Source organism: Salvia miltiorrhiza, chromosome 3 (genome assembly GCF_028751815.1).
Source record: "Salvia miltiorrhiza cultivar Shanhuang (shh) chromosome 3, IMPLAD_Smil_shh, whole genome shotgun sequence".
NCBI lineage: Eukaryota > Viridiplantae > Streptophyta > Magnoliopsida > Lamiales > Lamiaceae > Salvia > Salvia miltiorrhiza.
The window spans coordinates 43,755,006-43,779,933 of NC_080389.1; the positions used below are offsets into that span (position 1 = coordinate 43,755,006).

Below are 24,928 nucleotides of genomic sequence, written 5' to 3' on the forward strand. Positions count from 1 at the left end.
ATAAATAAAGATATTTAATCCTAATATTAATATGCTACTGCATATTTATTCTCTATTTACAATATTCTCTCCTCATTCTCTTTACTTTACAACAAAAATTAACGAGTTAAATTTGAGTTTAAGCTAGAGTGACTTTGTGAGTTTATTAAGCTATCAATTGTCCCCTCCCTTCAGGTCAAGCTAGAATAGGAAACTGTTTTGAGCTCGGAATTGAGGCTTGAGCTTTGGCTTATTTATTTAATGATGAATCCCCAAACAAACGTTTTTCTTTTTCTAATTGAAATTCGAATAATTTGTGAGCTCGACCTATTTACATCTATAATTATCAATAATCAATATAGAGTTACTAGCAGATTTATCAAAATCTTTTTTCTTTTGTGCAGCTTTAAAATTACGAAAATAAGTTGCAACAATTTATGAGCTCCTCAAAGAAGTTCATCAATCTCAACATATTTTGTTTCATAATTTTGTAAACAATAATTTATGGCAAATTATTGGGTGCGACCGGTCACATAGTATGCGACCGGTTTGAAAGTTTACATTTCTTCACAATAATGTTTACTTTTATTCATAAGAACTTTTACTTTTAGTTATTTTCACTCATTAATACTTATATTCTTAACTATTTAGTCAAGTAATCATTATCGTACAAAAAGTAGTTATTGTTATAATGAAATATAATATTTCTAAAGTATTACATTTATTCATGATAAATGTTACTTTTAATCATGAAAACTTGTACTACTACATAAGTATACATTTGTGCGAACAAATATATATCTTATGCTTATTAAAAGTAACCGGCCGCATAGTATGCGGCGGGTCGCATGCAAGACCAACTGATAATTTATTATTTTCATTACATACCCTTCCTTCAATTTCATTTCTACTTATTATTTTCTCTCTAATTATGATGTTATCTTTCTAACATATTTCCTTTTTGGTTTGACCCAAAAATGTGTGCCGAATTTCTTTTTTGGTTATATATTCCATACACCACATTAATTAATACCTTCAATATTGCCATTTATTTATCATACTAATCATGTAGGTCTCACTTTAATTTCACTCACAACACACACGTAATCATCATTTTATTATGATAATTATACAGCGAGACATTTATTTCCATCACAACATATTTACTCTATTTTTCAAAAATTTGTATTATTTTTAAATGAATTTGTATTTTATGGATGAAGGGAGCATTTGACGGACTTGAGTCACTCAACCTGTAAAATATTAATGAAATTTAAATTTAAGAACACAAGTGCCAAAATGGACATAGTTAATTGATACCGGAAATTCAAATACTAGGTGTAATTCTCCTCTACCAATATAAAGAAAAATATCTTTAATATCGTCAGTGTAGACCAGTATCTTTTGTCTATGGATACCATACAACTTTCCTATAAAAATTGTTGAAAGGTCATAAATAACTAAACGGCAAAATACATGAAAAATGACTTGTATTCCCCACATTTTCATCATATTCATATCCACTACATTATGGTCCACTGCTCCTCAATCCTCAGCCCTTCAATTTCCAATCAACGTCTGGCCGAAGCCGACCTCCATCAAGTGGCCCCACCCACAAGCAATCCGCCTCTCCCCCAAATTCACCATCTCCAGCCCCCGCCACCGCTACCTCATCCGCGCCGCCCGCCGCTACCGCCGCCTCGTCCTCTCCGAGCACCACCGCCCCCTCGTCCCGCCACTCCTCAACCTCACGTCTTCTCCGCCGCTTCAAACCCTCGCCATCACCGTCTCCGATGTCGCCGCCCCTCTCTCCCACGGCGTCGACGAGTCCTACACCCTCGAGATCCCGTCCACAGGCGCCGCCGCGGAGCTGGCCGCCGTGACCGCGTGGGGCGCGATGCGCGGGATGGAGACGTTCTCGCAGCTGGTGTACTCAAACCCGGCGGCGGCGGCGTGCGGCCTCCGCATCTCGGACGCGCCGCTGTTTGCGCACCGCGGCGTGCTGCTGGACACGTCGCGGAATTACTATAAAGCGGCGGATCTGGTGCGGCTGGTGAGAGCGATGAGCATGAACAAATTGAATGTTTTCCATTGGCACATAACTGATTCGCATTCTTTCCCACTTGTGGTGCCGTCGGAGGCGGAGCTGGCGGAGAGAGGGGCGTACGGCGAGGAGATGAAGTACACGGCGGCGGACGTGAAGAAGATCGTTGAGCACGGGATGGAGCATGGCGTTAGAGTCGTGCCGGAGATCGACATGCCTGGTTAGTACACTACGTTTTCTTTTGGATGGTTCAGCATTGCTACTTGAGTTAGACTTGATTGGCAACTTTGAGAGGATACTTAAATGCGTTTGGGCAGCAGAACAAGAAATGGTAATGTTAGGACAAGATCATTTACTAATCGACATATTGCTAACTCTCAATCAATATTAACAACAATGAAGAGACGATCCTTTTGGATCATTTAGTTCAACTCACACTTGATCAAGTTCAACTTTGCAATCTTACACGCGTATGCTCACTTCATATGTTGTCTTTTCCTTCCCTTTTTCTTATTTTCTTATTTTCTTAAGAACCACAATCAGCATATTCTATCAGCAAATTACCAAAACCTTGTCATCCAACATTTGGCACTTGTTTGTACAGACAACCTTCCCAATTAATTTATTGTTTCCGTTTGCATTGCAGCACATACAGGATCGTGGGGCGAAGCGTACCCTGAGATCATGAGCTGCGCGAATGAGTTCTGGTGGCCCGCAGAAGCCGAGTGGGCTGATCGACTGGCGTCTGAGCCCGCCACCGGACAGCTCAATCCATTAAATCCTAAGACGTATCAAGTTGTCAAGAATGTGATCTCCGATGTCGTTGCCATGTTCCCCGACCAGTTCTACCACGCCGGAGCTGATGAGGTCGCTCCAAACTGCTGGAAAACCGATCCTCACATTCAAGACTTCCTGTCCAACAACCAAACAACCCTCAGCCATGTTCTTGAAATATTTGTGAATTCCACTCTGCCATACATCCTGTCCAAGAATCGGACGGTGGTCTACTGGGAGGACGTGCTGTTGGACGATACTGTGAGAGTGTCGCCTTCCTCGCTTCCTCCTGAGCACGTCGTCTTGCAGTCTTGGAACAACGGGCCCAACAACACCAAGAGGATTGTTAGCGCAGGCTACCGCGCCATTGTTTCGTCTGCGGACTACTATTACTTGGACTGCGGGCATGGAGGTTTTCTTGGAAACGACAGTGAGTATGATAAGCCGCCCGGGGCTGATCAGGGCAGCGGGGGATCGTGGTGTGCGCCGTTCAAAACGTGGCAAACTATTTATAACTATGATATAACGTATGGCCTGAAGGAAGCGGAGGCGAAGATGGTGTTGGGAGGAGAAGTGGCGCTGTGGTCGGAGCAGGCGGATTCGACTGTGATGGATAGCCGGATTTGGCCTCGAGCTTCGGCTATGGCGGAAGCGCTGTGGTCGGGGAATCGGGATGAAATGGGGAAGAAGAGAAGTGGGGAGGCTGTGGATAGGTTGAGTGAATGGAGATATAGAATGGTGGGACGTGGCATTGGTGCTGAGCCTATTCAGCCACTCTGGTGTATCAAGAATCCTGGCATGTGTAATACGGTTCATGACACTTAGCTTGTTTTTGGTCAAATGTAACACTTGAATTTGCTCACATGTATTGACCAACTGAAATTCCAGATGTAATATGCTTCACACACTTTAGCAAACTTGTTTTTGGTTAACTGTAAGACTCGAATTTGTTAAGTAATCGACGCGAAAAGATAAAAGAAACACCAAATTTACGTGGTTCGGGTAAACCCTACTCCACGGGACAAGAAACGAGAACTTCTTTTATTCACCTCAAACTTTTAATACAGAGATTACAAATTGAGAACTTCTATCTCTCTCTCACAAACTTGGAACAAGAAAGAAAAGCAAGTCCCTCCTCTCTGTTTTCTGCTCACACTCTGCGAATTTTTCGTCTCAATGTAGAAGACGACCTCTGCTGAGTTAGTTATAACTAACTCAGCCCTCCAACAAAACACAGCCGCAAGATCAAATCAACGGTCCTGATTAGTTATCAGCTTAGAACTTAAACTGCTACTAAATCCCTCCGCATTTCCAAAATTGCAGATGAGTCCTTCCGCATAAAAGTGCGATTCCCTTTTAAATGCTCAAACACGATTTTTCTTTCCTTTAAACAAAACAAATAACAACAAATCTCCACCTGTTTTGCTTGAAGAATCAAAATCAAGCAGAACAGATCAAAGCTCCACGAATCCAACTCCGAAAAATAAACCTCTGAAAAAACTAAAGAGATAGCAGATTCACTAACCCCAAGCAATGCTCGAACTTAGATACTGGCAAGGCCTTTGTCAGTGCATCAGCTGCATTATCCTCAGTCTTCACTTTCTCCATCTTCACAACTCCTTTCTCTATGACATCTCTTATAAAATGCATCCTTATGTCAATGTGCTTCGACCTCTCATGAAAAGTTTGGTGCTTCATGAGATACAATGCACTTTGACTATCACACTTTATAACCACAGATTCCTGTCCAACATCAAAATCTGCAATCAAACCTCTCAGCCACATTGCCTCCTTGACTGCTTCAGTTGCAGCCATGTATTCTGCTTCAGTGGTAGATAGAGCTACTATAGATTGAAGTGATGACTTCCAGCTTACTGCTGAACCAAATAGAGTGAATATATATCCGGATTGAGATCTCCTATTGTCTGAATTTGCTGCATAATCTAAGTCAGTATATCCCATCAATTTTGATCCACTGCCTTTCTCATTCCTTTGAAATAAAATGGCCTTGGTTGCACTGCCCTTTAAGTACCTCAATACTTTCTTCAGTGCCTCCCAATGATCCCTTCCTGGTTCTGTCATGTATCTACTAACAACACTTACAACCTGAGCAATATCTGGTCTAGTACAGACCATAGTATACATGAGACTTCCCACCAAGTTTGAGTAAGGAATGTTCCTCATTTGGTTACTTTCATTATCATTCTTGGGCTTCTGTTTGTTTGATAACTGTAAACCAACAGCCAGTGGAACTGATACTTCTCTTGATTCATGCATGTTGAATTTTCTCAACATCTTGTGAACATAATCCCTTTGACTGAGCCACAACTTCCCTGCTTTCCTGTCTCTGATTATGTCCGTCCCTAAAATCCTCTTGGCCTCCCCCAGATCCTTCATTTCGAATTCTTGATTCAATCCATCTTTGATGATCTTGATTTCATTCTTATCCTTGCTTGCTATCAACATATCATCAACATAAAGCACTAGATAAGCAACAGTTACTCCCTTTTTCTTCTTTAGGTATACACAACTGTCATAACCAGATTTTGAGAACCCCATTCTATTCATGTGTTCATCAAACCTTCTATACCATTGTCTCGAGCTTTGCTTGAGACCATATAGACTTTTCTGTAGTAAACATACCTTGTCCTTTGAATTTGGATGAGCAAAACCCTCAGGCTGTACCATTTTTATCTTTTCATCTAGCTCTCCATGAAGGAAAGCTGTCTTAACATCCATCTGCTCTAATTCCATGTCAAACTGAGCAACTACAGCTAGCATGACTCTGATTGAGGTATGTTTTACCACAGGTGAGAATACCTCATTGTAGTCTATCCCTTCTTTCTGTGTAAAACCTCTAGCAACTAACCTTGCTTTGTACCTAATCTATTCTTTGCCAATGAACTCAACCTTCTTCTTGTAAATCCATTTACAAGTTTCTTGTTCATAGGTTTTGATACCAGAATCCAAGTCCCATTTCTCTCAAGAGAGTTCATCTCTTCTTTCATGGCCAACAGCCAATGCTCCCTCTCTGGACTTCTCATGGCTTCTGCATAACTTCTGGGCTCTTGATACTCCAATTCCTCAGCCACACTGAGAGCAAAATATACCATATCTGCATGGCTGAATCTTTGTGGTGGAGTTATGTTCCTTCTAACTCTATCTCTTGCTAACTGATAGGAACTAAGATCATCCTCATTGGCTTCATGGACAGTTTCTTGTGAGGTCTCTTCCAGATTGCCATAGTCTCCACCTGAATCTGGCATCCTGAATTCTTCTCCTTCTGTCTGCTCAAACAGAATTGAGTCATCAGCTTTGTCAGGTGGTTGACTATCCTTGTCTGGATTTATGTTCTGCTTGAAAGGCATTTGAGACTCATCAAATATGACATCTCTACTAATGAACACCTTCCCCATTCCAGATTCAGTACACCAGAGTTTGTATCCCTTCACACCTTTTGGATATCCCAGCATAATACACTTTAAAGCTCTTGGTTCTAATTTTTCTTGCTTAGTGTGTATGTATGCTCTGCACCCAAAGACCTTCAAATGTGAATATCCAGGTGGAGTACCATACCATAATTCATCTGGAGATTTGAAGCTGATTGCTGATGATGGTGATCTGTTGATTAGATATGCAGCAGTCACAACAGCTTCTGCCCAGAATTTCTTGGGTACTCCAGCCTCAAACATCATGCACCTTACTCTCTCTAGTATAGTTCGATTCATTCTTTCAATGACTCCATTTTGCTGAGGAGTTCCTGGCACTGTTCTATGCCACTTGATCCCCTTTTGAGCACAGAAATCATTGAATTCTCCAGAAATGAACTCCAAACCATTGTCAGTTTTCAAACATTTCACTCTGGTTCCCTTTTTTGTCTCCACCTCACTGCACCATGTTTTAAACTTCTCCAATGCTTCAGTCTTATCCCTTAAAATGTATATCCATAATTTCCTAGAATAATCATCCATTATGGACATGTAGTACCTACCCTTTCCAAGACTCTCAGTTCTAGTTGGACCCCATAAATCACTGTAAACATAATCAAGAGGGAATTTAGATGTATGCTTACCAGTGTTGAATGTGAGTCTCTTACTTTTTCCCAGAATGCATTGCTCACGTTGATCCAATTTGAAAACATTTGGATTCTTGATGTGCTCCTGTTTCAGCAAATGGTTGAGGCCTTTCTCTCCAACATGTCCCAACCTCTTATGCCAAAGCATTGATTCATCACCTTTAACAGCATTACTTTGAATGGAGACTGCTTCAGCTTCAAGGTACTACAGACCATTATGTCTGGTTCCTTTCAAAACCTCCTTGCCATTTTTAATGACAGTGATTCCTCCTTTTGTGGATCTCCATTCATAACCATTCTTCTCAAGAGATCCCAATGATATAAGATTCCTTTTCAAGCTGGGAATAAACCTTACATCAAGGAGAGTTCTGATAGATCCATCGTGTAATCTGAATTTGATGGACCCCTTTCCTTTGATTTCACATGTTTGATTATTCCCAAGAACCACAGTTCCTTCTCTTTGATACTGCAGCTCATCAAACCACTCCTTAACAGGGCACATGTGGAAAGAACATCCTGAATCCAAAAATCCACTTATCATCAATATGTTTTTCAACAACATTAAGAGCTTCTGCAGTGTCACATTGCTCAGGTTCCTTTACTTCTTGTTTGCCCGTGGCATTGGATTGCTTCTGATTTCTTTTCCAGATTATGCAGTCTCTCTTCCAATGTCCAGGCTTCTTGCAGTGATAACAAGTCTGGACCTCTTCATCAGAAGCCTTATTCCCTTTATCTGACTTTCCCTTCTTGAATTCCTTCTTGCCCTTCTTGGACTTGCCACCACCCTTCTGTTTTGCAGTCAGCCCTTCACCAACATTCTCTTTCTTTTGAGAGGATGTTGATGATTTCTGCAACTCCTTTGCCTTCAATGCCGATTGCACCTCCTCAACCGATATATCATTCTCCCTTTCATACAATATTGCATCCTTGAGTTGATCATATGATGCAGGAAGAACATTTAGAAGAATGATAGCTTGATCTTCATCTCCAACTTTGACATCTACATTCTCAAGATCGTCTATGATCTTGTTGAATGCCTCAAGCTGATCATCAATTGACTTCCCATCGACAATCTTGAAAGAATACAGCCGCTGCTTCAAATATAAGCGATTGGCTAGAGATTTGGTCATATAGATCGATTCCAATTTCTTCCAAACTGCTGCCGCAGATTTTTCCCTAGCCACTTCCCTGAGCACCTTATCTCCAAGGCATAGGATTATCAGGCTATGAGCTCTTTCTTGCATTTCTGCCTTCTTGAGCTCCGATTCAGCTGTTGTTGCAACCTTTTCTTTGGAATCAACATCTTTCATTGCCGATGACGAGCTTTCATCATCTTCCTTTAGAGCTGTCGAGAGCCCTTGTTGCGTGAGCAATGCACGCATCTTTATGCGCCATAAACCAAAATTATTTTTCCTCGTGAATTTCTCAGTCTCGATTCTTGACATAGACATCTTCTCCGTCGATCTTGAGCCCCAGTTCCCACAGACGGCGCCAATTTGTTAAGTAATCGACGCGAAAAGATAAAAGAAACACCAAATTTACGTGGTTCGGGTAAACCCTACTCCACGGGACAAGAAACGAGAACTTCTTTTATTCACCTCAAACTTTGAATACAGATATTACAAATTGAGAACTTCTATCTCTCTCTCACAAACTTGGAACAAGAAAGAAAAGCAAGTCCCTCCTCTCTGTTTTCTGCTCACACTCTGCGAATTTTTCGTCTCAATGAAGAAGACGACCTCTGCTGAGTTAGTTATAACTAACTCAGCCCTCCAACAAAACACAGCCGCAAGATCAAATCAACGGTCCTGATTAGTTATCAGCTTAGAACTTAAACTGCTACTAAATCCCTCCGCATTTCCAAAATTGCAGATGAGTCCTTCCGCATAAAAGTGCGATTCCCTTTTAAATGCTCAAACACGATTTTTCTTTCCTTTAAACAAAACAAATAACAACAGAATTTGTTGTCATGTGTGGACTAGGAGGTGTGTTATTTTAACTCAAGCAAAAGTCGCATTTTTCAGCATGGTTTTTTTGGTTACGTTTATAACTGAGGATTGATGTGCAAATAGTTTGACACGGAGGGGTTTATTTGTGCAATTAAGTTTCTGTTATATCGCAGCCGTCGGATTGGATCTAACGGTCTTGATCTATGCGGAGATGATTTGGTTAGTTCTAACTAATTTTCACTATTCATCATCTTCCCAAGAAAAGATAGAGCAACTTAGATCAGTTCAGAGATGAGGAGAGTTTAGCTGTTTATTGATTCGTCTTTCAAAGTTTGATTTTGGGCGTTTTTCATTTCTTAGTTAATCTCTGAGGTCTCTTGTAATCAAAGTCAGTTTTGGATTAATAAAGTGATTCTTGTTTTCTGTCCCGTGGATGTAGGCATATTTTGCCGAACCACGTAAATCCTCTCTTGTCGATTGCTTTCTTGTTTTTGTTTGACTTCGTCGATTTACCCAACAAGTGGCGCCGTCTGTGGGAATCGCTTGGCGCGTGCAACAATTTCTTTTTCGAAGATTGGTGTGAGATTGATTGCTCCGATTGCGATGGGATCGACTAAAGTGGAAACTGAGAAATTCACAGGAAAAAATGACTTCGGCTTGTGGAGGATTAAGATGAAGGCCTTGTTAACGCAACAAGGGCTCGCTTCTGCTTTGAAGGAAGGGGGTGACATTGCAGCGGATGATAAGAAAGATACCCTTCAAGTTTGCAGAAATACAGGAGAAGGCGTACAACTTGATAATCTTGTGTCTTGGAGATAAGGTCTTGAGGGAAGTTGCAAAGGAGAAGACAGCTGCTGCTATATGGGCAAAGTTGGAGTCTCTATACATGGCAAAATCCCTTGCAAATCGATTGTATATCAAACAGAAATTGTATTCTTTCAAGATCACAGATGATAAGTCACTGGAAGATCAACTGGAAGCTTTCAATAAGATCATTGATGATCTTGAAAATGTAGATGTCAAGGTGGAAGATGAGGATCGGGCTATAATTCTTTTGAATGCCCTGCCAAAATCCTATGACGATTTAAATGATGCAATGCTCTATGGAAGGGAGAAAGATATATCCGTAGAAGAGGTGCAATCTGCATTGAAGGCTAAAGAGTTGCAGAAAACTTCCACCATCAAACAAGATTCTGTGGGGGAAGGTTTGATGGAAAAGCCGAAGAAGCCATGGCACGTATCAGGAAAAGGAAAGCCCAAGAAGGGAAAGAAGGATTCCAAGAAGCCATGGCAGAAAAAGGAAAATGAACCAGAGAAGGAAGATAACAACAAATGTTATCACTGCAAGAAAGTTGGACACTAGAAAAGGGACTGCCCAACATGGAAAAAGAAGAATCCACAAGGTTCAACGAGACAATCTGGAAAGGATGTAGCTGAGCAGTGCGATGTGGCGGAAGCACTGAATGTAGTTGATCAACACATTGAAAATCAGTGGGTTCTTGACTCGGGGTGCTCTTTTCACATGTGTCCCATCAACTCCTGGTTTTCTGAATTGGAGTTCTTTGATGGAGGAACTGTTCTGTTAGGAAATGATCATGCTTGTGGAGTAAAGGGTATGGGCAGTATCAAATTAAGATTGCATGATGGAACAGTGAGAATACTTCAAGAAGTGAGGTATATGAATAGTTCTGAACAGTGAGAATACTTCAACATGAAAAAAAAAGAATCCACAAGGTTCAACGAGACAATCTGGAAAGGATGTAGCTGAGCAGTGCGATGTGGCGGAAGCACTGAATGTAGTTGATCAACACATTGAAAATCAGTGGGTTCTTGACTCGGGGTGCTCTTTTCACATGTGTCCCATCAACTCCTGGTTTTCTGAATTGGAGTTCTTTGATGGAGGAACTGTTCTGTTAGGAAATGATCATGCTTGTGGAGTAAAGGGTATGGGCAGTATCAAATTAAGATTGCATGATGGAACAGTGAGAATACTTCAAGAAGTGAGGTATATCCCAAGCCTAAAGAGAAATCTGATCTCTTTGGGGCTTCTGAAAAACAAGGGTTATGAATGGAGATCCTCAAATGCTGGCATGGAAATAATGAAGGATTCAAAGGTCATTATGAAAGGAGTCAGAAACAATGACTTGTATTATCTACAAGCTAGCACTGTGACAGGAGAGTCATCTGTCATAAAGGATGCTGGAGTGGATCTGTGGCACAGAAGATTGGGCCACATTGGAGAAAAAGGTTTGATACAACTGTTGAAGAGAAATCTGATACAAAGCTCAGCCTCATTCAAACTGAAGTCTTGTGAGCATTGTATCATGGCAAAATGAAAGAAGCTACCCTACAAAACAGGTATACATAACTCTAAATCACCTCTGGATTATGTATATTGTGATTTGTGGGGGCCCTCTAGAACAGACAGTCTAGGAAAAGGGAAATATTTTCTATCCATTATGGATGATCATTCAAGAAAATTGTGGGTGTTTATCCTGAAAGATAAAAGTAAAGCTTTTGGAAAGTTCAAAAGTTGGTGCAATGAGGTGGAGAATGAAAATGATACTAAATTGAAGTGCCTAAGGACATATAATGGACTAGAGTTCATTTTCAACAGAGTTCAACAACTTCTGTGCAGAAAAGGGGATAAAAAGGCACAGAACAGTGCCCAACAACCCACAACAGAATGGTGTAATAGAGAGGATGAACCGTACTATTCTAGAAAGAGTGAGGTGCATGCTGTTTGATTCTGGAATGCCAAAGAAATTCTGAGCTAAGGCTGCCACCACTGCAAGCCATCTCATAAATTGCTCACCATCATCCGCAATTGATTTCAAAACACCTGCTGAAGTCTGGCATGGTAAAGCTCCAAACTATGAAGCACTAAAGGTCTTTGGATGTAGAGCATACATTCACATAAGACAAGATAAGCTAGAGCCCAGAGCTTTGAGATGTATCATGTTGGGTTATCCAAAGGGTGTTAAAGGTTATAAACTTTGGTGTACTGAGCCAAACATGAACAAAGTGATGATAAGCAGAGATGTTGTTTTTGATGAACAACAGATTCCATATTTGTTAAAAAGGGATTCATCCAAAAACAAATCAGAAGGTGCAGACTCTACAACAGATTTGTTTCAGGTGGAGCAGATGTTTGATCAAGAGCTTGCCACAGATGATGCAGAGACAGAGGAAAATCAAGATACTGAGCAATATCTTGAAGGAAATGAAGAAGAATCTGACATGTTGAGAAATTATAATCTAGCAAGAGACAGGGTCAGAAGAGTTATTACACCACCTATCAGATATGCTCATGCTGATATGGTGTACTATGCATTGAGTGTGGCAGAAAAGTTAGAGTACCAGGAGCCTAGGACTTTCAAAGAAGCAATGAGGGGAAATGAAATGGAACATTGGTTGCTAGCAATGAAGGAAGAGATGGAGTCACTTGAGAGAAATGGAACCTGGGTTTTAGTTACTAAGCCTGTTGGTAAGAAGCTGGTGTCTTGTAAATGGATATTCAAGAAAAAGGTGGAGCATATAGGAAAGGAACAAATAAGATACAAGGCAAGGCTTGTGGCAAGGGGCTTCACTCAAAAGGAAGGCATTGATTACAATGAGGTTTTTTCACATGTTGTAAAGCATACCTCCATAAGAATATTGTTAGCTACTGTTGTTCAATTTGACATGGAGTTAGAACAAATGGATGTAAAGACTGTTTTTCTTCATGGTGATTTGGAAGAAAGTATACATATGGTCCAACCAGAGGGTTTTATACATCCAGGATCTCAAAAGAAGGTATGCCTTTTAAGAAAATCTTTGTATGGGTTAAAGCAAAGTTCTAGGCAGTGGTATAGAAAGTTTGATGAGCATATGTCATTAATTGGTTTCATAAAGTCTGATTTTGATAATTGTGTGTATTTAAAGAAGATTAAAGATACCACAGTTGCATATCTCTTACTCTATGTTGATGACATGCTAATAGCTAGTAAAGATAAAAGTGAGATAAGCAGGATTAAGAAAGACTTGGGAAAATCTTTTGAAATGAAAGATTTGGGAGCAGCAAAAAGGATATTGGGTATGGATATTACCAGGGATAGATCTAAAGGAAGGTTGTGGCTTAGTCAGAAGGACTATATAGCCAAATTACTACAGAAGTTTAGTATGCATGAAGCTAAATCCACATCTACACCTTTAGCTATGCATATTAAGTTGTCTGATAAACAAAAACCAAGTTCTGCTGAGGAAATGAAGGATATGGAAGTAATTCCATATTCTAATTTGGTTGGTAGCTTGATGTACACGATGGTGTGTAAAAGGCCAGATATAGCACATGCTATAAGTGTGTGTAGCAGATACATGGCAGACCCGGGCAAGGATCATTGGGAAGTTTTAAAGAAAGTACTCAGATACTTGAAAGGCAGTGCAGATAGAGCTTTGTTGTTTGAGAGAAATGCTGAATATTCTTGGGATCCTATTGTTGGTTTCACCGACTCAGATTATGCAGCCAATCTAGACAACAGAAGGTCTCAGTCTGGCTATATCTTCACTTTATATGGATCTGCAGTAAGTTGGAAATCTTCATTGCAGCATGTAGTAGCTTTGTCAACAACCGAAGCTGAGTATATGGCTGTTACTGAGGCAGTCAAGGAAGCTTTGTGGCTTAAGGGGATAGTCTCTGATTTTGGGATAAAGCAAAATTCAGTAAGTATCAAGTGTGATTCTCAAAGTGCTTTGTGTCTGGTAAAGCATCAAACCTTTCATGAAAGGTCTAAACACATTGATATTAAGCTGCATTTTGTTCGTGATATTGTTGATAAAGGCTATGTTAGAATGGAGAAGGTGTCTACTGATGATAATGCATCAGATATGTTAACAAAGGCAATACCAGCTGCAAAGTTTGATTATTGCCTGAAGTTAGTAAGTTTGGTTCCACAATGTTGAGCAGGCTGGATGCAGCCTGATCCCTTTGTTGAAAGGGATGTTTGTAAGGTTGCTGCTGGTAAAGTAAGGATGGTGTTTGTCGGAGTTTGATCATGGGAGTCACTGGTTATGCTGATGTTCTGTTTGCTAGAGTTAAAGGTGGAGATTTGTTATTTTAACTCAAGCAAAAGTCGCATTTTTCAGCATGGTTTTTTGGTTACGTTTATAACTGAGGATTGATGTGCAAATAGTTTGACACGGAGGGGTTTATTTGTGCAATTAATTTTCTGTTATATCGCAGCCGTCGGATTGGATCTAACGGTCTTGATCTATGCGGAGATGATTTGGTTAGTTCTAACTAATTTTCACCATTCATCATCTTCCCAAGAAGAGAGAGAGCAGCTTAGATCAGTTCAGAGAGGAGGAGAGTTTAGCTGTTGATTGATTCGTCTTTCAAAGTTTGATTTTGGGCGTTTTTCGTTTCTTAGTTAATCTCTGAGGTCTCTTGTAATCAAAGTCAGTTTTGGATTAATAAAGTGATTCTTGTTTTCTGTCTCGTGGATGTAGGCATATTTTGCCGAACCACGTAAATCCTCTCTTGTCGATTGCTTTCTTGTTTTTGTTTGACTTAGTCGATTTACCCAACAAGGTGAAATTCGAAAAGTTATTCAAAATTTATTGATTACGGATTTTGTTTCTGTTTCGTTGCCCAAAATTCAAATAAGAATATTAGTTTGTAAATATATACCAACTTTAGATCTTTTTTGAAACTGCATATAATTATGTGTTTTAGCTTCAAAATAAACGAGTTTTTTAATACTTGTTCCATTTTACACACAAAATTGAATTCCCTCAAATTAAAATTGACGCGCGAAATAGAATGGGATGGCAATCAAAACGATGTGAACGATGTCGTGTTGATTATATAAAACTTCAAAAAAAAAAATTAAGTTGGTGACTAATATTTGATTTCCAGTATCTTAGCACCATTAACTCTTTAGTTTATTAAAATATATGTGCACACTCCAAGAAAAATGTATAGACGTTAAGTAGTCTAGCAAAATTATGATCAGTATCTCACTCTAATCTCCACACCGACTAATTTGCGCATGTGATTGATGCCAGCATATATACACTGATGATTTTTTGTTGAATGTGGTTTAGGTGTATACTTAGTTGTGCAAGTTAAGTGGCACAGCTGCATTAACTTAAGCTTATGAGTTTCCCTCTTTGTCCTCAACTTGACTTTTGATCATTTGCTCCCACATCAAATCTCTTGCACGCTACCCCTCTTCTTTACATTATTTTATTAAAATTTTCATGCTTATAAATGAAGCAGCAATACACAACATCTCAACTTGCCTAGCAACCATGGCTTCTTTGAGTCAAGCAACTGCGTTTGTGGCTATGGTTATACTCTTAGCAGCAGCGGCTGCACCGTCGTCGGCTGCCATCACATGCAGCGACGTGATAAAGGACTTGAGGCCGTGCCTCAACTATCTCAAGAGTGGGAGCGGGGCGCCGCCGACTCCCTGCTGTGACGGTGCGTCCAGCTTGGCGGCGGCGGCCACCACCACGGCCGACAAGCAGGCCGCCTGCAACTGCCTCAAGAATGCCGCGAAGAGCATCACTCTCAAGCCTGAGCTCGCCAAAGCTCTTCCCGCCAACTGTGGGATCTCCATGCCCTTTCAAATCTCGCCTAACGTTGATTGCTCCAAGTAACTACTCATTCATATTCCTTTTTGGTTGAAACTAGTGTATGCATGTTTTTTGGTGACTAATTCTGGAATTTATTGCGATTTCTGTTTTGTTATGCAGGATCAGTTAAGATCGATGGGAAATGGATTGGTGATGCATGGGCGTATAATAATGTTGAGTTGTTGGAGTTGGAAGTAATTTAATTGATATATGATGTTAGTAGTGTTATATGCGGAATAAGGTGCATTTTTTCTCTTCTCGGAGAGAAATTGCATCTCTTATTTGTATTTCTTATTTGCATATCTTATTGTATTTCTCGTATGTTCTTTTTCGGTTTTTCCAGGGACTTAAGAGTAAACTTGCATAAGTATTTATATTTATATTTGTGTGGTTTTTCTTCAATCCTAAGTTTATAATTAATGTGGATTATTATAGAAATCAGATATGCAAGTATTTACTCTATATTTGTAAGGTTTTTCTTCAATCCAATTAAATTTTATAATTAATGTGGATTATTGTAGAAATTAGATTTATCGTATAAAATAAGTACTCACTTTGTCCCAATTTAATAGACCACATTTCCTAATTAGGACATTTATTTTAATATATAAGTCACTTCCTAAAATAAAAAATCAATACATAACAAACACCCTTACATCACTTATTATTTACAGCAAATGTTATTGTGGCTTACACATAATAATCTCTCATTTCAATTTTAAAAAAGGAGTTATTGCCGTAAAAACATCAAGTTTGTCAATTTTTTGGTTTATATCATCACCTTTTTTTTTGGCAAAAAAATACATAAATTTATACTTTGTTCTCAATTGTATCACCATTTACAATTTCACCTAAATTAACCTGCGGTGGCAGTCGGAATTGCCAGATCACACATACACACACTCCTTACTCTTTCTCTCTCCCTCACTCTCTCTCTCTCTCTCTCATAGACACACACACACACACAAACACACACACAAACACACGCACACACCCACTGCGCACAGCCCCTCCCCCTTCTTCCTTCTCCGGCGACGGCAGCGTCGCCGCCACCCTCTCATTCCTTAACTACCCTCTCTCTCTCTCTCTCCTCTGCACACACATACACCACCTCCCCCTTCCCCCAACCCACCCCACCGCCACCACTTCTCCAGCCTGTTGGAGCCTCCCATTTACCCCAACCCCGCCGCCATCACTTCTCCAACCCGGCGGAGCCTCCCCCTTCTCCCAACCCCGCCACCATCACTTCTGCAGTCCGACGGAGCCTCCCCCTTCTCCCAAAGTCGAGCCCTAGTCCTCTTTCGATCTCTGCAGCGGCGGGTGCTGCTGCCTGCTGGAGTTGAACAGAGGAGAGGAGCTATGTCGTCGCTGGCCTTGTCGACGGAGGTGGCGTCGTGTATGGCAGAGTTTTCACTGGAAATTTTGGGGAAATGGGTGGCTGGAAATAGGGATCCAGGGTTTGGGAGCCTAGGGCTCGGCGGCGGCGGCTCTGCCGTCGTTCCCACCGAAGTAGTGGAGAGATGAGCGAGGAAAAAAGAGATGTGTAGCGACGGTCGTCGCTTCGCCGGCTGTTGCGGTTGTGGTTGTGTATGTGCGTGCAGAGGAGAGAGAGAGAGAAGCGAGGTTGGGGGAAGGGGGAGGCGGCCGGTGTATGTGTGTGCAGAGGAGAGAGAGACAGGGGGTGGTTAAGGGATGAGAGAGCGGCAGTGGCGGCGACGCTATCGTCGCCGGAGAAGGAAGAAGGGAGGGGTTATGCGCAGTGGGTGTGTGCGTGTGTCTATGAGAAAGAGCGAGAGAGAAGTGTGTGTATGTGTGATTTGACAATTTCGGCAGCCACGTTGGCAATTCCGGCTGTCACGTTGGCAATCCGACTGCCACCTCAAATTAATTTGGGGAAAATTGTAAATGGTAGGACAATTGAGAACAAAGTACAAATTCATGTATTTTCTAATTAAAAAAAAAGGTGATGATATAAACTAGAAAATTGACAAACTTGATGTATTTTACGGCAATAACCCCTTTAAAAAATATCTATATCTCCTACTTTTTGGACAAATATACTCTAAAAAATATGCTTTCTCTCTTCTATTTTATTATAAAATATTTATTTCTTAACATTCGTGCTTAGACGATGTGTCCTATTAAATTGGAACGGATTGAGTAATTTGATATCAACACAACACAAAATTGAATTTTTACTGTATAAAATTATGAATTTTAAAAAGTAAAACTTTTGCCACCAATATGATTCAAACCATATAGATCAAAAATTCATTTAGCAAGGTCATGAATCAACAATAGATCTTTACAACTTAAGGTTTAAATCACACGTAATTGATCATATGTAATAATTCATAATTTATATTGTAATCGGTGCTTGTAGGGGTTGATTCTCGTGATAACATGAGAAGTTGAGAATCTAAGTAACTGTATTCATCGTGAAATTAATTGCGTATTGATTTTTTTTTCTTTACAGTTTATAGGACTTGAATACAAGTGATGCATTCATCTTTCAAGATGAATTCTTATGTTCTCGATCACACATCTTCGCTATTGAATGTGTAAAAAAATTCTCACGTTCTCAATTTAAATAAGTGTTCTCATTTTAACCTTATGTGTAATGAGGAGTAAAGTATACGCCAATACTGATAACTTATTTATTTATTTAATCAGCCCTTCATTTATTATAATTTATGAAATATAAAGATGAACGAGGGTCAAAGATGATACGACCCGGGAAAATATATCACACTGTGACAAAGCTAACGAAGCGGAAGAAATCAAGGAGAAGATTAAGTGAAAGCTGTTCAAATAAAGAGTAGGTGAGAAGATACCACATAGACTTAAGGATGAATGTGTTGTATCAAATATGTTTTATTTTAGTCTTAATATGCACAAGTACCCAAAAAAATACTTTATCCATATCCCAACAATTTTCGCTTGTTTTTCTTTTTGAATTGTTCTAGTAATATTGACCTATTTCCATTTTAGGACGTAATTAGTCTCTAATTAAAACGCACTAAATATGTAGGCCACCACCTTTACTAAAAAGTCAAACTACTTTAATAAAGGACCGTTCACTTACAATTACTTTTTCTTAAACATGTAGGTCACCACGTTTACTCCACTAATTTAACTCTCCTTAATACCCGTGCCTAAAAGAAATAGGTCAAGATTAATGGGACGGAGGGAGTGAGAAACAATTCTTATATTGCCCTAGTTATAAAATCATAACAAAAGTAGTGATTTTTAAGTAAAAGGACATAAGTACCATTCTTTAAAGTGACGTAAAGTAATATCAAATAAAAAGAAATGGAAAAACAAAAGACGTATATTTTGCATGTCATTTTCGGCTGACATAAGTAAATAAAACCTTTGTTTTTTGCTTTTGCAAGTCATTTTTGGCATTTTTTTTATAGATCGAAGAAAACATATGTTCTTGAGTATATGAAACTAGACACGATATTATACATGAATACATTTTAATGCTACGAACATAGTATTTTAGTTTACTATATGAGAATGCATAATTTAATATTTCGGGCTAGATATTGAATGTATATATAGTACATTATTTTTATTTATAGTAGGACACAAAAATCTTAAGTACACGGAATTGATGACACGAAATTGTGCACAAAGTGTACATGTTTGAGTTTTCGACCTGAAATATGGTTTTATCGTTGATTTTATGTTTAGGACAACATATATTGTATAAATAATAGATTAGTTAGAAATTAAACTCAGACACAGAACTATCCAAGGCTAAAATTTATACGTACACGAAATTGAACACGACTAGGGTTTATTTGTGCACATAATTGTAAATATTATTATATACGTTCCCGACATTGTTCTTCTGCATGATTAGGGTTTTGGAGACATTATTCTTTAATACACGGATTGGTACACGATCTTGTACACGATTAGGATTATGCTGTCACGGTTTATAATGTCCGTACACTGTTGTGATTTCACTATATATAATTTATTGTGTTATGTATATGTTGTTGCAACAGATGACACATCAACATATCATTATATGTCATGGTGGTCATTAGAATAGAGCCGAGTACATGGGTGAAGACGAGGATCAGTTAAGCACCACACGTTTGGGGTTCGTTTGCAATATTGTTGTGGGCTCGGTGTCTACCAGTTTGATCATCGGTTAAGTCTTTTCGGGCTATCGTGGAGAAATGATTTGACTAATAACAAACCATTGTTGTTACAAGGTCGCATGAGTTGACTAAGAAGGTGTCATCAAATGTGCATGTGTTTGTGGAACAGGGGCATCGCTTAATGATTATAAAACAACCACTCATATATTTATAATCGAAGAATAGAAAACATCCTTCATGGTCGACATTGAAAACCGGACATGCGAGTATTGTGACTTCGAATTGGACGAGATACATTGTCTCGACGCTTGTGCATGTCTTATGCGGGTTGATCTTTGATACACTTTTAAGTGATTTAATTTCACTTGGATGTTTATTTATGATTAAATAGATATGTTCAAAGGTCTGGTGCATGGCTTCATGTCATGTTTCGTGCATAAATTTGTGCATATCTTTTTTCCATATATCTAGCAGCACAAGAAACTAGAAATACTCAACGACTAAGAAGAATCAAGCTTTATACAGTTATCACTTGAAACCCTCTAGTTGCTTCTCGTAATAATCTAGGTTGATCTTCTTGTTCATCCTAAAACCTAGAATCGAGTAATCTGGTCCTCATATATTATTCTTTATTTTAATAGATTACTCATCATTGGAACTCACCTTTAAAAGTTAAAAGTTTGTTGCAACTTTGTTGTTAGAAATAGATACAAATAAGTTGCGAAGTGTTTAACATTCTGAAAGCAAAGTTAGATTCGGTCACAACCATTGAACTCGTGGATCAGTTCGAGGTTACAAACTTGATAAACTAACTTGCAACTATTAAACAAGGAATCATAAATTAAGTGGATTCACCTGTTTTCAAGGATGGACGTAGGAGCGTTTCTATCAAACCACGTCACCGTGTGCATTTACTCTCTACTTTTTAATTAAGTGTTATAGAATTGTCATCACTCAGCATACTTATACACCTTTCGACTACATTAGCTAATCAGTATCTAATCAGCATCTCTCATCAGTTGACCATATCAACTGATCTACCTTAAAGTGATTAATCTACAAGTTGAATACTCCCTCTGTCCCATTGATCTTGTCATATTTTTCTTTTTGGGTTGTCCCATTAATTAATCTTGTCCCGTTTCTATATTTGGTAATAATTTTACACTACAAACAATATGGCCTCACACTTTTACACATTTTTACTACACTAATTTAACTCTCCTTAATAACCGTGCTCAAAAGAAATAGGACAAGCCTAATGGGACAGATGGAGTAATTAGGTAAAGATTTTCAAGTAATGCGAGTAATTTAACCACCATATCTCGCACAATATCAGTTATTTGTTTAACAAATAGGTTTTCAAGCTGTTAGTAGGTTAGTTAACTTATTACACTCTTAACGAAACTTCTCATTTTGACAAAGTCATCTCAGTCACAGTGTGTTGATTGAATCACTTGAAAGCTAATACTTGAGTTAATTAATTATTCTTATCAATGAGCAAAAGACAATGCAACTAAGACTCTTTTCTTAAGAGCTAAAAATAGTACTCCCTCCGTCCCACTTACCTTTGCACACTTTTCTTTTTAATTTGTCCCATTTATAATGGCACTATCTAAAAATAGCATGTGGTTTCTATCTTCTCTACACATATAAAATAAGTGGGTCCTACTCATTTTACACTCTTAACTCTTTATTCTTAATTTTCGTACCTAAAGCAAATGTGCCAAAATAGGTGGGATAGAGGAAATAATTTTTATTAAAAAAAACTATTTATTTATACATAAATGAGATTTTGTTAAATTTAATTATTTTTATATGGACTGACCCGACCTGTGCGCCCGACCCAGCCCGTACACCCCTGCCGCATAGCCAGTTCGGATCCCCTGTCCCCAATACCCTGTCCCACTCCTTGTCCCAAGACAATACTGTGTCGTTTTGCCCAGAGTTTAAGCGCCTCTTTTAATTAAATAAAATAAGCTGATACTCAATTAACAATCCAACTTAAAATCTGTGAATTATCAGCTCGGCTCAAGCTGATAATTTCATATATCTGTGATCTTCATCTTAATTTTTCTTTTATCTCTCCTATACCAGATCGAATTTTTCTCTTTCCTTTAACAGATTGAACTCATATCCGATTTCTTTGGAAATTTTGTATCTCCACCGAAAAATGAGGATTTCATCGGCATCACATGATTTGGCTAAGGATATTCACCATCAATCAATCTCTTCGTCCATCGTTTGTTGTTATTCTTCTTCACAAAATTTCATAATAAATTTTCAGTGCTTTTATTCTGCCATAAGAGTCAATTTACTGTGGGGAATATCACGACGTCCATCTTCGGCACAATCGAACTGTATACTTTGAAGACTAGTTTTTTTGTTTTGCGTTGATGAATTTACAATCAATTTATTATGAGGACAATACTTTCAAATAGCAAGCAATTGGAATTATGTAAGTCTTAATTAAGTTATTAAGGTATCTGTTATTGCAGATGGGAATGCCGTCAAACCAAAGTTTGTCTCTTTCTGTGAATCAATTCTCATGACAGAATCAGTATTGAATGACCTTTACTACCTGCATTCATATGAAATTTTTGATGATTTGAAGCATGTCACTCATATTCTTGTTGTTGATGTCACTTCGAAGAAAGGGATGAAGTTGTTGCATGAAGGAATATATGTTGTCTGCTGGAGTTACTGAAAACTATCTGCCACTTACTGATAAGGTGTTACAGTTATCGGATGCAAATTGGTTGCCAGCAAAGGGCTATAAATCCTCATGCTCAGGATTTTCTACTGATAAGGAGTTTGAATTTTCAGAAGATTTTTGGCAAGAAAGCAATAATAAAAGACAATGAAGAAAAGAGACTGTAATGATTTTCCCATTAAGATTTGTGAATTCACATGTTAAGAACAAAGACAAAAGCATCAAAGAACTAACACCAACATCAAAAGCAAGCTCATGATCCTTTTCTTTATTTTAATAGAATTCCTCCCCATTCACTCATGGTGTAGCAGAGGAAACAACTTGTCTGGATAAATTGAACAAGCGTTTCTCTTCAAATGACGAAGTCCATTCCCAAGCGGCAGAAACAATCGGGGTCATTAGGACTTATCCCATCCGTTGCTGCAGCATTCCCATTGGATATACCGAGCCTCGTAGCGGCAGCTGGTTCCCTGCCTTGTTTTGACTGCGGGTGATCACACGACATTTCTTCTGCCAACTGAAGCCGAGCATCATTGAGTCTGTCCTCAAAGTGTGTTGGTGTTGTAGCTAATTCAAAAAAGAACCCTTTTTCCCCTTCTACAGAAATCACAACAATATTTTTCCAGATGAAATGAATGTTGAATCGCTGATTAGTCATACTTTACAAGAATGATACGATTGAGATACATGAAATGGCAGAGAAGTGAAGGCATATTATCAGTTGGAAATGAATGACATAAATTCTCAACTAAACTCGATCCCATTGAACTATGATTTGACTACAAACACACAACTCAAGTGCCATTGCATAACAACCAAAAGTCTTCCAGCTAGCCAGCAATTTCAAAGGCATCGTAATAGAAATGGGAAACAACAGCTTCACATATGCACATGATCTTAATTAACAATGCTTTATGCTTTATAGGTACTAATCTTTGTGTGTGGCTTGCTCGTAATTAACTATATAAACATAAATAATATACTACTGTCTGTTTGTTAAATTACAATATAGTATCAAAAAGCAGAGGGCTAGACCAGCTGCAGTTCAAAAAAGGGAAAAAAATAAAATAGTCTACGTCCTAATAAAATAAACCTTCAAAGCAAGCAAAGGATTTAGGAAGCATAGAGCGTGTTCATTGTTTCCAGAAATGAGACGGGATCGCCACGTTGGGCTCATGAAGCTCTGATCAGCAGCATCTTGGGCAAGGTTAAGCTACGTGCTCTCAAAGCCAAATATTCGAAAAACACCTTCATCGGTCTGGTATTTGTTATTGTCATCTCCAGCATATGCAATGCGAAAATCAGGGTTAATTTTAGAGATAATATAGCTTCATTCAAATATCACTTCAAGCTAGTTTTTACCAAAAAAAAGTGTTTTCTTAAAGGGAAAAGGTGCAGATTGGCCCCCGAAGTAGTAGCCCCTATAGCGTATAACCCTTCTTACTCATTGTGTGTGCAACTAAACCCCTGAACTCCGAGAAAAGGGTGCAAATTCCCCCCTCTGACCTAACGTCGTTAAGTGTCCGTTAACGTTTGGGTTTAATTGCACTCTCTACTTCAGGGGTGGATCTGCACCTTAATTTTTTATTTTTATTTTTATAATTTCAGCAACCCACCTCCGGCATCAACTTAACCGCCCCCGTACTCATCGATTCTGACTTGCACCTTGTCAGCTCGCACATGCCCAATCTCTTGGTTGTCGACTGCCCACCGCTTACATGCAGCAACGCCACCAGCTTCTTCACCGCCCCGCACAACAGCATCTCCTCCAACACCTTAACCTTTTAGGCTTATCTTATGATATGAATTGTGTATATATTTATCTATATAATATATATTTAAATTTTATTAATTTATTTTTGAATAATTATTAAAACTCTAGATAATAATTATAATTTTATTTTTGGTTAATTTAATATTTGTAAATTTATTTTAAAAGAGAAAAAAGAATATATGGATCCAGGTCAGGACTCGAGACCCTGTGAATCTAATGGATCTGGACATGAATCTCATTTTTTTTGGACCTAATGGATTTGGACCGGATCCTGACCTAAGTAAAAAAATACGGATATGGATTTGGACCAAGCAGGATTCGATCTAGGTCCACATCTGGAGTTGGTGATGCTGCTGCATGTCCGCGGTAAGCAATCGACAATCAAGAGATTGAGCGCGTGCGAGCTGACAAAGTGTAAGTTGGAGCCGATGAGTACGTGGGGCGGTTAAGTTGATGCCGGAGGTGAGTAGCTGAAATTATTAAAAAAAAAAAAAAATTAAGGTGCAGATCCACCCCTGAAGTAGAGGGTGCAATTAAACCCAAATGTTAACGGACACTTAACGGCGTTAGGTCAGAGAGGGGAATTTGCACCCTTTTCTCGGAGTTCAGGGGTTTAGTTGCACACACAGTGAGTAAGAGAGGTTATACGCTATAGGGGCTACTACTTCGGGGGCCAATCTGCACCTTTTCCCTTTCTTAAAAGAAGATAAATACATAGTTAACCCAATCTGCAAAAAGAACCCATTTTCCCTTTTTGTAAAAATTGAAGTAAATCATGTGTGGAAGATGAAATTCTCTCGATTTTGTGGAGATAGAAAAAAATCTATCTATTATACTAAAGGAAAGTAGTCTCTCCAAATTTTCCCGCCTAAACATACTTGGACAAA

The 24,928-nt window shown here is 39.0% G+C and overlaps 2 protein-coding genes across 2 annotated transcripts; both read left to right on the forward strand.

The window, feature by feature from the left end:
• Positions 1 to 1,389: 1,389 nt before the first annotated feature.
• Positions 1,390 to 3,729, forward strand: LOC131015928 (beta-hexosaminidase 2-like). The gene is made up of 2 exons (XM_057944443.1): positions 1,390 to 2,243; positions 2,670 to 3,729. Exons 1-2 carry the CDS (start codon positions 1,463 to 1,465, stop codon positions 3,620 to 3,622), a joined length of 1,734 nt encoding a protein of 577 aa, XP_057800426.1. The 5' UTR covers positions 1,390 to 1,462; the 3' UTR covers positions 3,623 to 3,729.
• An 11,174-nt stretch (positions 3,730 to 14,903) lies between these two features.
• Positions 14,904 to 15,819, forward strand: LOC131015929 (non-specific lipid-transfer protein 8-like). Its single transcript, XM_057944444.1, has 2 exons — positions 14,904 to 15,459; positions 15,560 to 15,819. The coding sequence occupies exons 1-2, from the start codon at positions 15,062 to 15,064 to the stop codon at positions 15,567 to 15,569; spliced, it is 408 nt and encodes a 135-aa protein (XP_057800427.1). The 5' UTR covers positions 14,904 to 15,061; the 3' UTR covers positions 15,570 to 15,819.
• Positions 15,820 to 24,928: the final 9,109 nt, after the last annotated feature.